This window comes from Salmo salar, chromosome ssa03 (genome assembly GCF_905237065.1).
Source record: "Salmo salar chromosome ssa03, Ssal_v3.1, whole genome shotgun sequence".
NCBI classification, from domain to species: Eukaryota; Metazoa; Chordata; class Actinopteri; order Salmoniformes; family Salmonidae; genus Salmo; species Salmo salar.
The window spans coordinates 95,118,937-95,134,404 of record NC_059444.1 but is presented as its reverse complement, the minus strand read 5'-3'; the positions used below and the strand labels follow the sequence as shown (position 1 = coordinate 95,134,404).

The window sequence follows — 15,468 nt, the reverse complement described above, 5'->3', positions numbered from 1 at the left end:
TGCCTGCCTGTCCCTCTGAATGTCTGTCTGCCTGTCTGTCTGTCCCTCTGAATGTCTGTCTACCTGCCTATCTGTCCCTCTGAATGTCTGTCTGCCTGCCTGTCTGTCCCTCTGAATGTCTGTCTACCTGCCTATCTGTCCCTCTGAATGTCTGTCTACCTGCCTGTCTGTCCCTCTGAATGTCTGTCTGCCTGCCTGTCCCTCTGAATGTCTGTCTGTCTGAATGCCTGCCTGTCTGCCTGCCTGTCTGTCCCTCTGAATGTCTATTTGCTTGTCTGTCCCTCTAAATGTCTGTCTGTCTGCCTGTCTGTCGGTCTGTACCTCTGAATATCTTTATGCCTGCCTGCCTGCCTGCCTATCGGTCCCTCTGAATGTCTGTCTGTCTGCTTGCCTGCCTGTCTGCCTGCCTGTCTGTCCCTCTGAATGTCTATTTGCTTGTCTGTCCCTCTAAATGTCTGTCTGTCTGCCTGTCTGTCGGTCTGTACCTCTGAATATCTTTATGCCTGCCTGCCTGCCTGCCTATCGGTCCCTCTGAATGTCTGTCTGTCTGCTTGCCTGCCTGTCTGCCTGCCTGTCTGTCCCTCTGAATGTCTATTTGCTTGTCTGTCCCTCTAAATGTCTGTATGCCTGCCTGCCTGTGTGTTTGTCCCTCTGAATGTCTGTCCGCCTGCCTGTGTGTTTGTCCCTCTGAATATCTGTCAGATTAAGATTAATTTGTTTTCTCCATACAAAATAAGTATTTGAAAATACTCTCAAATACAATTTGGTAGACCATTTGGTTTTTACCAATAACCATTCAAATACTCAAATAAATGTATTTACGTTGGGCGGTGGATTTGAAAATACTCAAATAGACAGAAAAAGTATTTTAAAAACCAGATACTCAAATATACATTATTAGAACCCAGCTCCGTTTTACAGGTTCAATATGTAAAATACACTGTCTGTCTGTCTGTCTGTCTGTCTGTCTGTCTGTCTGTCTGTCTGTCTGTCTGTCTGTCTGTCTGTCTGTCTGTCTGTCTGTCTGTCTGTCTGAATGTCTGCCTGCCTGCCTGCCTGTCCCTCTGAATGTCTGTCTGCCTGTCTGTCTGTCCCTCTGAATGTCTGTCTACCTGCCTATCTGTCCCTCTGAATGTCTGTCTGCCTGCCTGTCTGTCCCTCTGAATGTCTGTCTACCTGCCTATCTGTCCCTCTGAATGTCTGTCTACCTGCCTGTCTGTCCCTCTGAATGTCTGTCTGCCTGCCTGTCCCTCTGAATGTCTGTCTGTCTGAATGCCTGCCTGTCTGCCTGCCTGTCTGTCCCTCTGAATGTCTATTTGCTTGTCTGTCCCTCTAAATGTCTGTCTGTCTGCCTGTCTGTCGGTCTGTACCTCTGAATATCTTTATGCCTGCCTGCCTGCCTGCCTATCGGTCCCTCTGAATGTCTGTCTGTCTGCTTGCCTGCCTGTCTGCCTGCCTGTCTGTCCCTCTGAATGTCTATTTGCTTGTCTGTCCCTCTAAATGTCTGTCTGTCTGCCTGTCTGTCGGTCTGTACCTCTGAATATCTTTATGCCTGCCTGCCTGCCTGCCTATCGGTCCCTCTGAATGTCTGTCTGTCTGCTTGCCTGCCTGTCTGCCTGCCTGTCTGTCCCTCTGAATGTCTATTTGCTTGTCTGTCCCTCTAAATGTCTGTATGCCTGCCTGCCTGTGTGTTTGTCCCTCTGAATGTCTGTCCGCCTGCCTGTGTGTTTGTCCCTCTGAATATCTGTCAGATTAAGATTAATTTGTTTTCTCCATACACCCCCCCCCCCACCACCACCCCCATCTCTCCCGTAGAGTTTTTACGTGGCTACATCGTGCCAGCTCCGTCGGCTAGAAGCAGTCAGTCGTTCTCCCATCTACACCCACTTCAATGAGACAGTCCAGGGGGCCAGTGTGATCAGGGCCTTCTCAGAGCAGGAACGCTTCATCCTGCAGGCTAACGGACGCATTGACCACAACCAGACAGCGTACTTCCCACGCTTCGTAGCCACCAGGTAGGTGTGTGTTTCAGATGCTTTCTACAAGTATTTTCAACTAATGTTAACATTGTTGAAAATATGAAAAGAATATGATTACAAAGATAGAACATAGGACCTTTATCTAGTCACTGTAATCTGGTGTGGTATGTATTATCTAACTAACTGCAGTACTGTAATCTGGTGTGGTATGTATTATCTAACTAACTGCAGTACTGTAATCTGGTGTGGTATGTATTATCTAACTAACTGCAGTACTGTAATCTGGTGTGGTATGTATTATCTAACTAACTGCAGTACTGTAATCTGGTGTGGTATGTATTATCTAACTAACTGCAGTACTGTAATCTGGTGTGGTATGTATTATCTAACTAACTGCAGTACTGTAATCTGGTGTGGTATGTGTTATCTAACTAACTGCAGTACTGTAATCTGGTGTGGTGTGTGTTATCTAACTAACTGCAGTACTGTAATCTGGTGTGGTATGTATTATCTAACTAACTGCAGTACTGTAATCTGGTGTGGTATGTATTATCTAACTAACTGCAGTACTGTAATCTGGTGTGGTATGTGTTATCTAACTAACTGCAGTACTGTAATCTGGTGTGGTATGTATTATCTAACTAACTGCAGTACTGTAATCTGGTGTGGTATGTATTATCTAACTAACTGCAGTACTGTAATCTGGTGTGGTATGTATTATCTAACTAACTGCAGTACTGTAATCTGGTGTGGTATGTATTATCTAACTAACTGCAGTACTGTAATCTGGTGTGGTATGTATTATCTAACTAACTGCAGTACTGTAATCTGGTGTGGTATGTGTTATCTAACTAACTGCAGTACTGTAATCTGGTGTGGTATGTATTATCTAACTAACTGCAGTACTGTAATCTGGTGTGGTATGTGTTATCTAACTAACTGCAGTACTGTAATCTGGTGTGGTATGTGTTATCTAACTAACTGCAGTACTGTAATCTGGTGTGGTATGTATTATCTAACTAACTGCAGTACTGTAATCTGGTGTGGTATGTATTATCTAACTAACTGCAGTACTGTAATCTGGTGTGGTATGTATTATCTAACTAACTGCAGTACTGTAATCTGGTGTGGTATGTATTATCTAACTAACTGCAGTACTGTAATCTGGTGTGGTATGTATTATCTAACTAACTGCAGTACTGTAATCTGGTGTGGTATGTGTTATCTAACTAACTGCAGTACTGTAATCTGGTGTGGTATGTATTATCTAACTAACTGCAGTACTGTAATCTGGTGTGGTATGTATTATCTAACTAACTGCAGTACTGTAATCTGGTGTGGTATGTGTTATCTAACTAACTGCAGTACTGTAATCTGGTGTGGTATGTATTATCTAACTAACTGCAGTACTGTAATCTGGTGTGGTATGTATTATCTAACTAACTGCAGTACTGCAATCTGGTGTGGTATGTGTTATCTAACTAACTGCAGTACTGTAATCTGGTGTGGTATGTATTATCTAACTAACTGCAGTACTGTAATCTGGTGTGGTATGTATTATCTAACTAACTGCAGTAGTGTAATCTGGTGTGGTATGTATTATCTAACTAACTGCAGTACTGTAATCTGGTGTGGTATGTATTATCTAACTAACTGCAGTACTGTAATCTGGTGTGGTATGTATTATCTAACTAACTGCAGTACTGTAATCTGGTGTGGTATGTATTATCTAACTAACTGCAGTACTGTAATCTGGTGTGGTATGTATTATCTAACTAATTGCAGTACTGTAATCTGGTGTGGTATGTATTATCTGACTAACTGCAGTACTGTAATCTGGTGTGGTATGTATTATCTAACTAACTGCAGTACTGTAATCTGGTGTGGTATGTATTATCTAACTAACTGCAGTACTGTAATCTGTTGTGGTATGTATTATCTAACTAACTGCAGTACTGTAATCTGGTGTGGTATGTACTAAGCATCTCAGAGTAGGAGGGCTAATCTAGAACCTTCAACGGTTCTTCGGCTGTCCCCATAGGAGAACCCTCTGAAGAACCCTTTAAGGTTGCAGGTATATCCCTTTTGGGTTCCATGTAGAACCCTTTTTACAGATGGTTCTACCTGAAACCCAAAAGAGTTCTACCTGGAAACCAAAAGGCGTTCCCCTATGGGGACAGACGAATCCTATTCCATATGAGTGTAGGATCAGTTCCCTTCCTGTCCATGGAATGTTGTTCATTGTGATCCAAACGGAAAAAACAGATCCTAGATACTACTCTGATATGTTTAATACATAAGGCACCTGAGCTATGAACCCTGTGTCATCTTAACCCCTAACCTCTGTCCTGCGCTGTCTGCAGGTGGCTGGCGGTGAACCTATTGTTCCTGGAGCATGTTCCTATCTGATCGCTCTGTCTTCTATTGTGTGTGTGGGTCCAGGTGGCTGGCAGTGAACCTAGAGTTCCTGGGGAATCTGTTGGTGCTGTCAGCAGCCACCTTGGCTGTGATGGGCAGAGACACACTGAGCCCTGGTATAGTAGGACTGGCTGTGTCACACTCACTACAGGTACACACACACACACACACACACACACACACACACACACACACACACACACACACACACACACACACACACACACACACACACACACACACACACACACACACACACACACACCTGTGACACACAGCAGTAACCTGTGATAACCTGTGATGTAATGTGTAGGTGACAGGTATTCTGAGCTGGATCGTGAGGTCCTGGACTGATGTAGAGAACAACATTGTGTCTGTGGAGAGAGTTAAGGAGTACGCAGACACACCAAAGGAGGTGAGAGGCTGTAACTTATGCTATCCTACCCCTCAAAGAGAGGACCTACTTTACTGGTCAGCTGTAAACTATACTATGCTACCCCTCAAAGAGAGGACCTACTTTACTGGTCAGCTGTAAACTATACTATCCTACCCCTCAAAGAGAGGAACTACTTTACTGGTCAGCTGTAAACTATACTATCCTACCCCTCAAAGAGAGGACCTACTTTACTGGTCAGCTGTAAACTATACTATCCTACCCCTCAAAGAGAGGACCTACTTTACTGGTCAGCTGTAAACTATACTATCCTACCCCTCAAAGAGAGGACCTACTTTACTGGTCAGCTGTAAACTATACTATCCTACCCCTCAAAGAGAGGAACTACTTTACTGGTCAGCTGTAAACTACACTATCCTACCCCTCAAAGAGAGGAACTACTTTACTGGTCAGCTGTAAACTACACTATCCTACCCCTCAAAGAGAGGACCTACTTTACTGGTCAGCTGTAAACTATACTATCCTACCCCTCAAAGAGAGGAACTATTTTACTGGTCAGCTGCCACTTGAAAATGTTATCTTTTAAAGAATGAAAGATTATTTATCTCAAGTTTGTGCGCTATTGGTACGAAGTCAGGTGCAGGAGAGCAGTGAGTTTTGATCAGGAGCACTTTATTTGGCAGAAGCACAAAAGACAGACGCAACTGTGTCCAAAATCCTCCAGCCACAGGTAAAAGTAATTAAGCGTGAAAACACTCACAAATACACAAATGTATGACAAATACATACAACGGGTCAGAATATGATACCCGGGGGAAAAACCAGTCTGGCGCATAACTAAACACGTAACAAAACAATTTCACACAAAGACATGGGGGGAAACAGAGGAATAAATACATGCAGTGTGATTAGGGAATGTAAACCAGGTGTGCAGAGAACAAGACAAAACAAATGGAACAATGAAAAATGGAGCGGCGATGGCTAGAAAGCCGGTGACGTCGACCAACGAACGCCGCCCGAACAAGGAGAGGGACCGACTTCGGCGGAAGTCATGACATAGTCGTAGTTTAAAAAAAGTTTTAATGAATGAAAATGTGTGTTTATTTCTAGCCACAATCTCACTGTTCTGTGCTCTCATTAACTGTGTTTCTGATGTAGTAAATGTCTTTAAATTAATAACAGCACCTTGTGTTGCGGTCCAACACTTGTTGCTGAGGTCTTGATGGGAGATGCCATCACAGAGATCCCATTAAATTAATGTGTTCTAATATGTCATTCTATGGATGCCATCACAGAGATCCCATTAAATTAATGTGTTCTAATATGTAAATCTATGGATGCCATCACAGAGATCCCATTAAATTAATGTGTTCTAATATGTAAATCTATGGATGCCATCACAGAGATCCCATTAAATTAATGTGTTCTAATATGTAAATCTATGGATGCCATCACAGAGATCCCATTAAATTAATGTGTTCTAATATGTAAATCTATGGATGCCATCACAGAGATCCCATTAAATTAATGTGTTCTAATATGTAAATCTATGGATGCCATCACAGAGATCCCATTAAATTAATGTGTTCTAATATGTAAATCTATGGATGCCATCACAGAGATCCCATTAAATTAATGTGTTCTAATATGTAAATCTATGGATGCCATCACAGAGATCCCATTAAATTAATGTGTTCTAATATGTCATTATATGGATGCCATCACAGAGATCCCATTAAATTAATGTGTTCTAATATGTCATTATATGGATGCCATCACCTGTCCCCCTCCTCTCCCTCCTCCCCTGCCCAGGCTCCATGGACCATAGAAGGCAGCATGCTCCCCCTGGCCTGGCCCACCCACGGTACCATAGAACTGGAGGAATACGGACTGCAGTACCGTAAAGGACTGGACTGGGCCCTGAAAGGAATTTCCCTCAGCATTCAGGAGAAAGAGAAGGTTGGGGGTAGAGATACTGTGTTATAGGGAGATAATGGAGTAATGTGGTTGTTATGATGATATGGATATAGGACTGGACAGGAGAGAGATAAGGTAGGAGATAGACATACTGTGTTATAGGGAGATAATGGAGTAATGAGGTTGTTAGGATGATATGGATATAGGACTGGACAGGAGAGAGATAAGGTAGGAGATAGACATACTGTGTTATAGGGAGATAATGGAGTAATGAGGTTGTTAGGATGATATGGATATAGGACTGGACAGGAGAGAGATAAGGTAGGAGATAGACATACTGTGTTATAGGGAGATAATGGAGTAATGAGGTTGTTAGGATGATATGGATATAGGACTGGACAGGAGAGAGATAAGGTAGGGGTTAGACATACTGTGTTATAGGGAGATAATGGAGTAATGAGGTTGTTAGGATGATATGGATATAGGACTGGACAGAAGAGAGATAAGGTAGGAGATAGACATACTGTGTTACAGGGAGATAATGGAGTAATGAGGTTGTTAGGATGATATGGATATAGGACTGGACAGGAGAGAGATAAGGTAGGAGATAGAAATACTGTGTTATAGGGAGATAATGGAGTAATGAGGTTGTTAGGATGATATGGATATAGGACTGGACAGGAGAGAGATAAGGTAGGGGTTAGAGATACTGGTTTACCAGAGCTCCCTATTCCCTAAATAGTGCACTACTTTTGACCAGGTCCTTTGGGAAGCATCCTCTGTTTTATGGTGTTATAGTGAGATAATGTTAGGTTTCATTCTTTCTAAACTCTCTTTCCTCCCCTCCCTCCCACTTTCCCCTTCCTCCCCCTTCCTCTCTCTCTCCCTCCTCTCTCTGCCTCTCCCTTCCCCTCTCCCTCCTCCCTCCAGGTTGGGATAGTGGGCAGGACTGGAGCAGGGAAGTCGTCCCTGGCATTGGGAATATTCCGGATTCTGGAAGCAGCGAAGGGAGAGATCTATATAGACGGGATAAACATCGCTCAGATCGGACTGCACGAGCTCCGCTCCAGGATCACCATCATACCACAGGTAACACACACACACATATAATAAACACACACACACACCACAGGTAAAAAAGCACTTACTGCAAGCCTCTGAGATGTCCTCTAACATGGAGGTAATTGGTATGCATGGCAATATATATTCTCTCTCTCTCTCTCTCTCTCTCTCTCTCTCTCTCTCTCTCTCTCTCTCTCCCTCCCTCCTCTCTCTCCCTCCCCCCTCTCTCTCCCTCCCCCCTCTCTCTCCCTCCCCCCTCCAGGACCCAGTGTTGTTCTCTGGGTCTCTGAGGATGAATCTGGACCCCTTCGATGGCTACTCTGATGAGGAGGTGTGGAGAGCCCTGGAGCTGTCCCATCTCAAGAGTTTTGTGTCAGGCCTGCCGGACAAACTCAACCACGAGTGTTCAGAGGGGGGAGAGAACCTCAGGTACACAAACCTCTGTATCCCTCTATTTAACTTTCCTATATCTGTTACTCTCTTTCTCCTCACCCCCCCCCCCTGATTCCTCCTTGTGATGTCATCTGGTCCTCTCTCTCTCATCCCTCTCTCCTTCTCGTCTTAACTTTCTCATCTATCTCTTCCCTCGCTTCTTCCCTCCTTCCTTCTCTCCTCTCTCTCCTCTCTCATCCTCCACTCTTCCCTCTCTCCTTCTCATTCTTTACCTCTCTTCTCTTCCTTCTCCTCTCTTTGTACCTCCTTCCATCTCTCTCTCTCTGCATGCTGGGAGTGTTTGGTGCATGCAGGGAATTGTGTGAGTGAGTGTGAGTGGTGTGTAGAGTTAGATATCTTGGTTTTTCTTTTATGTTTCCCTTTTTTGGTGCTATCTTTTTTTCTCTCTTCCTATGCATGATTAAGGTTATCATTATTTTTATTTCGTTGTTGTGGTAGAATTAAGTATATGGTTTTTTGTGTGTGGAAATGACCCTGGTTTTGGCAGGGATGGCGACCCACATGGGGACACTTCGGCACGGCTTTAGGTGTGTTACTGAAGCTACCAGGTAGTCCCAGGTAGTGGAGGAGGTGCCCAGTACGAGTGCTGGGGTACAGGAGGGGGTTCATGTGGGGCTAGTCTCCCAGGTAGTGGAGGAGATGCCTGGTACGAATGATGGGGTGCAAGTGGGGAGTGTTGAGAGGGATGTGGTAGAAGGAAGTCAGGGGTCTGTGGACTCAGTTGAGGAGGATCAGGAGAAGGATATGGATATCTCTATTGATAAGATAGTAGCTGGTGACGACTCAATTTACAATCTAGAGGAGGTAAATTGGTTGCTGGATCAGACTTTTGGGAAATCTGTCAAATTGGCAGATTTTTTTGATGTTGATAAGTTTGTGAGGTCAGCTGTGATGTTACAGAAGACGGTGGGGTTAGACCAGTTGAGTGAGTAGAAGCGTTTTCGCTTGAGGAAATGTGTTAATGCTGTCACCGCAGCAAAAGGTGGTGGGAAACGTGGTCAGGTTAAGAGAAAATTAAAATAATGATGTTGATCATGCTTCATAGGGTGTCTTTTTTCTCTTTGGTTTCTCTGTGGTTTCTTCTGCTTTTCCTTTCTCTTTTCTATATGGAGGTACTAAGGGTAGGTTCTCTTAATATTAATGGTGGAAGGGACAGGAATAAGAGGGCTTGGGTAATAAAACAGAAAAGACTTAATGTAATTTTTCTACAGGAGACACATAGTGATGAGGCTAATGAGGTTGACTGGGGTACGTGGTGGGAGGGACAGTATATACTCAGTCATGGTACTAATTTCAGTGCTGGAGTGGCAATTTTGTTTTCCTCAGGCTTAGGGGTGACTGTGGTATCTACAACAGAGATTGTCAAGTGTAGTAGGGTTGAAGGTGTGATATTACTCCTGTGTGTTTCTCTGATCACCATATTGTTACTGTTGATATTCACTTGTCCACGAAGGTCATCACCTTACTGGTATTTTAATGTTAAGTTGTTACATGATGTCATGTTTTGGGAGGGTGTAGTGGAGAAAGGGTGTGCCAGACTGTCGAGGTGTAAATGGGTGCTGCCCCAGCTGTCTTATAGGGGAAGGGTGCTGGTAGCTAATAATCTTGCTGCCTCTACCCTGTGGCACAGACTAATGATTTTACAGCCACCGAGGGGTCTGATACAAGAGCTTCAGAGGACCCTGTGAATTTATTCTGGTCTGGACAACACTGGATTAAAGCTGCAGCCCTGTACCTGCCACTGCATGAGGATGGACAAGGCCTGGTGGACATTTCTTCCAGGATCATGGCTTTCCGGCTTCAAGCAGCCCAGAGACTGTTGTACAGTGACGCTTCAAGCAGCCCAGAGACTGTTGTACAGTGATGGTTCTAGCAGCCCAGAGACTGTTGTACAGTGACGGTTCTAGCAGCCCAGAGACTGTTGTACAGTGACGGTTCTAGCAGCCCAGAGACTGTTGTACAGTGACGGGTTCTAGCTGGGTTGACACAGCCTACACAGTGATGAGGAGAGCGGGCTGTTTGGGCTTAGACAAGCACCTTTTCCTCTTAAAGCTGGAGGGGGGTGATTTGTCTGGCCTGACTCCATTTTATGAGTCTGTTATGAAGGCTTGGAGAGTTCTTGTCGAGTCCCGTAAGCCGGCACGCCACCAGGGATGTGGCTTTTTGAAGAGCCTCTTTTCACAACACTGCCTATTTAAAAGAGGACAGCTGACCTCCAATGGAGGATAATACATGGAGCTATAGCCACCAATATGTATCTGGTACACCTGGACCCTACTGTTGGGGAGGGGTGTCCATTCTGTGCTGAGTCTGACACTCTGGCACATCTGTTCTTACAGTGTCCCAGGTTGGTCGGGATGATTGACCTGATCACTTCTTGGTTCTCAGCTTTGGGAGAGGTTTTCTCTTCCCAACTGTTTCTATTTGGGCTAAAGTACAGGTTATTCGGGGACAGCCTATTACAAACTAGTTAACAATATTGATCTGTTTTGAGTATATGGGGTATTCAGTCTGTTGTGTTTAGTTAGTGTGGAGGAGGATTTGGTGCTATGTTTTTAATCTCTCTCTCTCTCTCTCTCATCTCTCTCACATCTCTCTCTCTCTAACATCTCTCTCTCTCTCCAGTCTGGGTCAGCGCCAGCTGGTGTGTCTGGCCCGAGCCCTCCTGAGGAAGACCAAGATCCTGGTTCTGGATGAGGCCACAGCTGCTGTGGACCTGGAGACAGACAACCTGATCCAGTCCACCATCAGAACCCAGTTTGATGACTGTACTGTCCTGACCATCGCACACAGACTCAATACTATCATGGACTACACCAGGTAATATACACACAGACTCAATACTATCATGGACTACACCAGGTAATATACACACAGACTCAGTACTATCATGGACTACACCAGGTAATATACACACAGACTCAGTACTATCATGGACTACACCAGGTAATATACACACAGACTCAATACTATCATGGACTACACCAGGTAATATACACACAGACTCAGTACTATCATGGACTACACCAGGTAATATACACACAGACTCAGTACTATCATGGACTACACCAGGTAATATACAGACAGACTCAGTACTATCATGGACTACACCAGGTAATATACACTTCTATACACTGAGTGTACAAAACATCAGGAACACCTACCTAATATTAAGTTGCACCCCCGTTTGCCATCAGAACAGCCTCAATTCATCAGGACATGGACTCTACAAGGTGTTGAAAGCGTTCCACAGGGATGCTGGCCCATATTGACACCAAAATAACAATCCACGTCTCAATTGTCTCAAGGCCTAAAAATCCTTCTTTAACCTGCCTCCTCCCCTTCATCTACACTGATTGAAGTTGATTTAACAAGTGACATCAATAAGGGACCGTACCTTTCACCTGGATTCACCTGGTCAGTCTATGTCATGGAAAGAGCAGGTCTTCATAATGTTTTATACACTCAGTGAATATTTATATACTTTTTTTACATGACATTTTTCCAGAATAATAAAGCAGTGCATGTATTCACTTTTAATAAGTTGACATTACTGGAAACCTGACAGATTGTGGCTGACAATATATACAGTATCAACCCTTTTTTTCTGCATTAAAACATGGTACGGTAGAGAGACAGATCGATACACACATCAGAGTGACTGGTCTTTCTCTCACGCTCTCTCCCTCCCTCTCTCTCTCTCTCTCTCTTTCCCTCTCTCTCTCTTTCCCTCTCTCTCTCTTTCCCTCTTTCCCTCTCTCTCTCTCTCTCTCTCTCTCTCTCTCTCTCTCTCTCTCTCTCTCTCTCTCTCTCTCTCTCTCTCTCCCTGTCTCTGTCTCTCTCTGTCTCTGTCTCTCTCTCTGTCTCTCTGTCTCCCTCCTTCTCTCTCTCTCTCTCTCTCTCTCTCTCTCTCTCTCTCTCTCTCTCTCTCTCTCTCTCTCTCTCTCTCTCTCTCTCTCTCTCTCTCTCTCTCTCTCTCTCTCTCTCTCTCTCTCTCTCTCTCTCTCTCTCTCTCTCTCTCTCTCTCTCTCTCTCTCTCTCTCTCTCTCTCTCTCTCTCTCTCTCTCTCTCTCTCTCTCTCTCTCTCTCTCTCTCTCTCTCTCTCTCTCTCTCTCTCTCTCTCTCTCTCTCTCTCCAGGGTGATAGTGATGGACCGAGGTCTGATCACAGAGATGGACTCTCCATCCAACCTCATCTCAGAGAGAGGTCAGTTCTACCTGATGTGTAGGGAGGCTGGCCTGGTCTGAGCCCTCCCCAGACAGGATGCTCCTGAATCGGGTAAACCCAGCCATGTCAGCCCCTCCCCACCCCCAGGGCTGGAGGGGCCAGGAGTGATCAAACGGCCAGAGGCAACAGGGCAGTAAAGACTTGAGCTACAGAAATAAAACCAAGCCAAGGCCCTGGTCAAAAGTAGTGCACTCTGTAGGGAACAGGGTGCCATTTGGGACACTACCTTTGTGTAACCCTTCGTTGGACATTAAACTTTTTTAACTTTGAACTACTGGGACAGGATATGACATCATAGGACGCTGCTGACCTCTCATGGCCTTGTGATGAGGCAGTACCATATGACCGATGCACGACGAGAAGAGGAGGATAGGATGAAGGGATGAATGAATGAATGAGAGGGGTGCTTGATAAACAGACGCTCAGCCAGGAAGCAAATTATCAGAAACACACATGTGCACATACACAAAACGCAATACACACACAAAACGCAATGCGCAACACACACACAAAAAGCAATGCGCAACACACACACAAAAAGCAATGCGCAACACACAAACACCTGTTAAATGGTCCTGAAGGGGTTACTAGACTGGTCACCAATCAGACCTGTTAGAGGTGATAAAGGAGTTACTAGACTGGTCACCAATCAGACCTGTTAGAGCTGATAAAGGAGTTACTAGACTGGTCACCAATCAGACCTGTTAGAGCTGATAAAGGAGTTACTAGACTGGTCACCAATCAGACCTATTGTTAAGGGTAATGTGTGTTCTCAGTATAACACCTGTTGTTAAGGGGAATGTGTGTTCTCAGTAAAACACCTGTTGTTAAGGGGAATGTGTGTTCTCAGTAAAACACCTGTTGTTAAGGGGAATGTGTGTTCTCATTAAAACACCTGTTGTTAAGGGTAATGTGTGTTCTCAGTAAAACACCTGTTGTTAAGGGGAATGTGTGTTCTCAGTAAAACACCTGTTGTTAAGGGGAATGTGTGTTCTCAGTAAAACACCTGTTGTTAAGGGGAATGTGTGTTCTCAGTAAAACACCTGTTGTTAAGGGTAATGTGTGTTCTCAGTAAAACACCTGTTGTTAAGGGGAATGTGTGTTCTCAGTAAAACACCTGTTGTTAAGGGGAATGTGTGTTCTCAGTAAAACACCTGTTGTTAAGGGGAATGTGTGTTCTCAGTAAAACACCTGTTGTTAAGGGGAATGTGTGTTCTCAGTATAACACCTGTTGTTAAGGGGAATGTGTGTTCTCAGTAAAACACCTGTTGTTAAGGGTAATGTGTGTTCCGAGTATAACACCTGTTGTTAAGGGGAATGTGTGTTCTCAGTAAAACACCTGTTGTTAAGGGTAATGTGTGTTCTCAGTAAAACACCTGTTGTTAAGGGGAATGTGTGTTCTCAATAAAACACCTGTTGTTAAGGGGAATGTGTGTTCTCAGTAAAACACCTGTTGTTAAGGGGAATGTGTGTTCTCAGTAAAACACCTGTTGTTAAGGGGAATGTGTGTTCTCAGTAAAACACCTGTTGTTAAGGGGAATGTGTGTTCCCAGTAAAACACCTGTTGTTAAAGGGAATGTGTGTTCTATCTGATACAATACAAGTTGACTGCTGACTGAACTAGCCTTTATAGTTTTTTGAGTCCCAAATGGCACTCTATTCCCATTCTAGTGCACTACTTTTGACTAAAGCCTATAGGGAATAGGGGATGTACTCATTCAGGATGTACTCTTTATAAATACACAGTTGAATACTGCTAGTATAACACAACATACTAACTGTAAGGCGAACAGCCTCAACAACTCTCTCATCATCGTCTCTCTTCTCATATAAAGGACTAAGTCAATATCCCCAGGAATTAGTTTGGTACTATATTATAGCAATGTGTATATTTTTATGTTATATTCAACCATTTCTTCCTTTGAGAACAATTCTACACCTCGTCTGACTTGAAACTTGAACTGTCTCCTGTTTATATTCTGTCAAGGTCTATTTCTGAGGTAGCTCTGGTCCAGTTCGTTACGTGAAGCTTGCGGATGCTGAGCATTCAAGCAGGCAACACAAATAACGCCTTGGACCAGAGATATTGTAGGGGTTACAGGGGGACACATTGGTAAAATGTAGTACTGTATTAATATCCTGTTTCTGCTGTTTCTACTTAACAGATATAAATAAAAGCTGTCAATAACACTGAAACAAAGCAGTGGTGTTGTTCCCTCCTGTCCTCCTCACACATATTACTGCCTGGATTACACCACATAATACTGCCTGGATTACACCACATAATACTGCCTGGATTATACCACATAATACTGCCTGGATTACACCACATAATACTGCCTGGATTACACCACATAATACTGCCTGGATTACACCACATAATACTGCCTGCATTACACCACATAGTACTGCCTGGATTAAATCAAATAATATTGCCTGGATTACACCACATAAAACTGCCTGGATTAAACCACATAATACTGCCTAGATGACTCCATATAGTACTGCCTGGATTACACAACATAATACTGCCTGGATTACACCACATAATACTGCCTGCATTACACCACATAATACTGCCTGGATTACACCACATAATACTGACTGGATTACACCACATATTACTGCCTGGATTACACCACATAATACTGCCTGGATTACACCACATAATACTGCCTGGATTACACCACATAATACTGCCTGCATTACACCACATAGTACTGCCTGGATTAAATCAAATAATATTGCCTGGATTACACCACATAAAACTGCCTGGATTAAACCACATAATACTGCCTAGATGACTCCATATAGTACTGCCTGGATTACACAACATAATACTGCCTGGATTACACCACATAATACTGCCTGCATTACACCACATAATACTGCCTGGATTACACCACATAATACTGACTGGATTACACCACATATTACTGCCTGGATTACACCACATAATACTGCCTGGATTACACCACATAATACTGCCTGGATTACACCACATAATACTGCCTGCAT

General features: G+C 43.9%; 1 protein-coding gene across 3 annotated transcripts in view; it reads left to right on the top strand.

Annotated features, from left to right (window-relative positions):
- The window catches only part of LOC106601939 (multidrug resistance-associated protein 1), a 65,691-nt gene extending 52,491 nt beyond the window's left edge, over positions 1-13,200 (top strand). For 2 of the 3 annotated variants that reach the window (XM_045715883.1, XM_045715884.1), the window contains exons 24-31: positions 1,816-2,015; positions 4,422-4,548; positions 4,711-4,812; positions 6,604-6,750; positions 7,639-7,797; positions 8,033-8,199; positions 10,849-11,043; positions 12,362-13,200. In XM_045715883.1, the coding sequence (XP_045571839.1) occupies positions 1,816-2,015; positions 4,422-4,548; positions 4,711-4,812; positions 6,604-6,750; positions 7,639-7,797; positions 8,033-8,199; positions 10,849-11,043; positions 12,362-12,470 (1,206 nt within the window). In that variant the 3' untranslated portion in view covers positions 12,471-13,200. Of the gene's footprint in view, positions 1-1,815; positions 2,016-4,421; positions 4,549-4,710; positions 4,813-5,424; positions 5,522-6,603; positions 6,751-7,638; positions 7,798-8,032; positions 8,200-10,848; positions 11,044-12,361 lie in introns of those variants that run through there. The other variant, XR_006769312.1, reaches the window with a different exon arrangement.
- Positions 13,201-15,468: the final 2,268 nt, after the last annotated feature.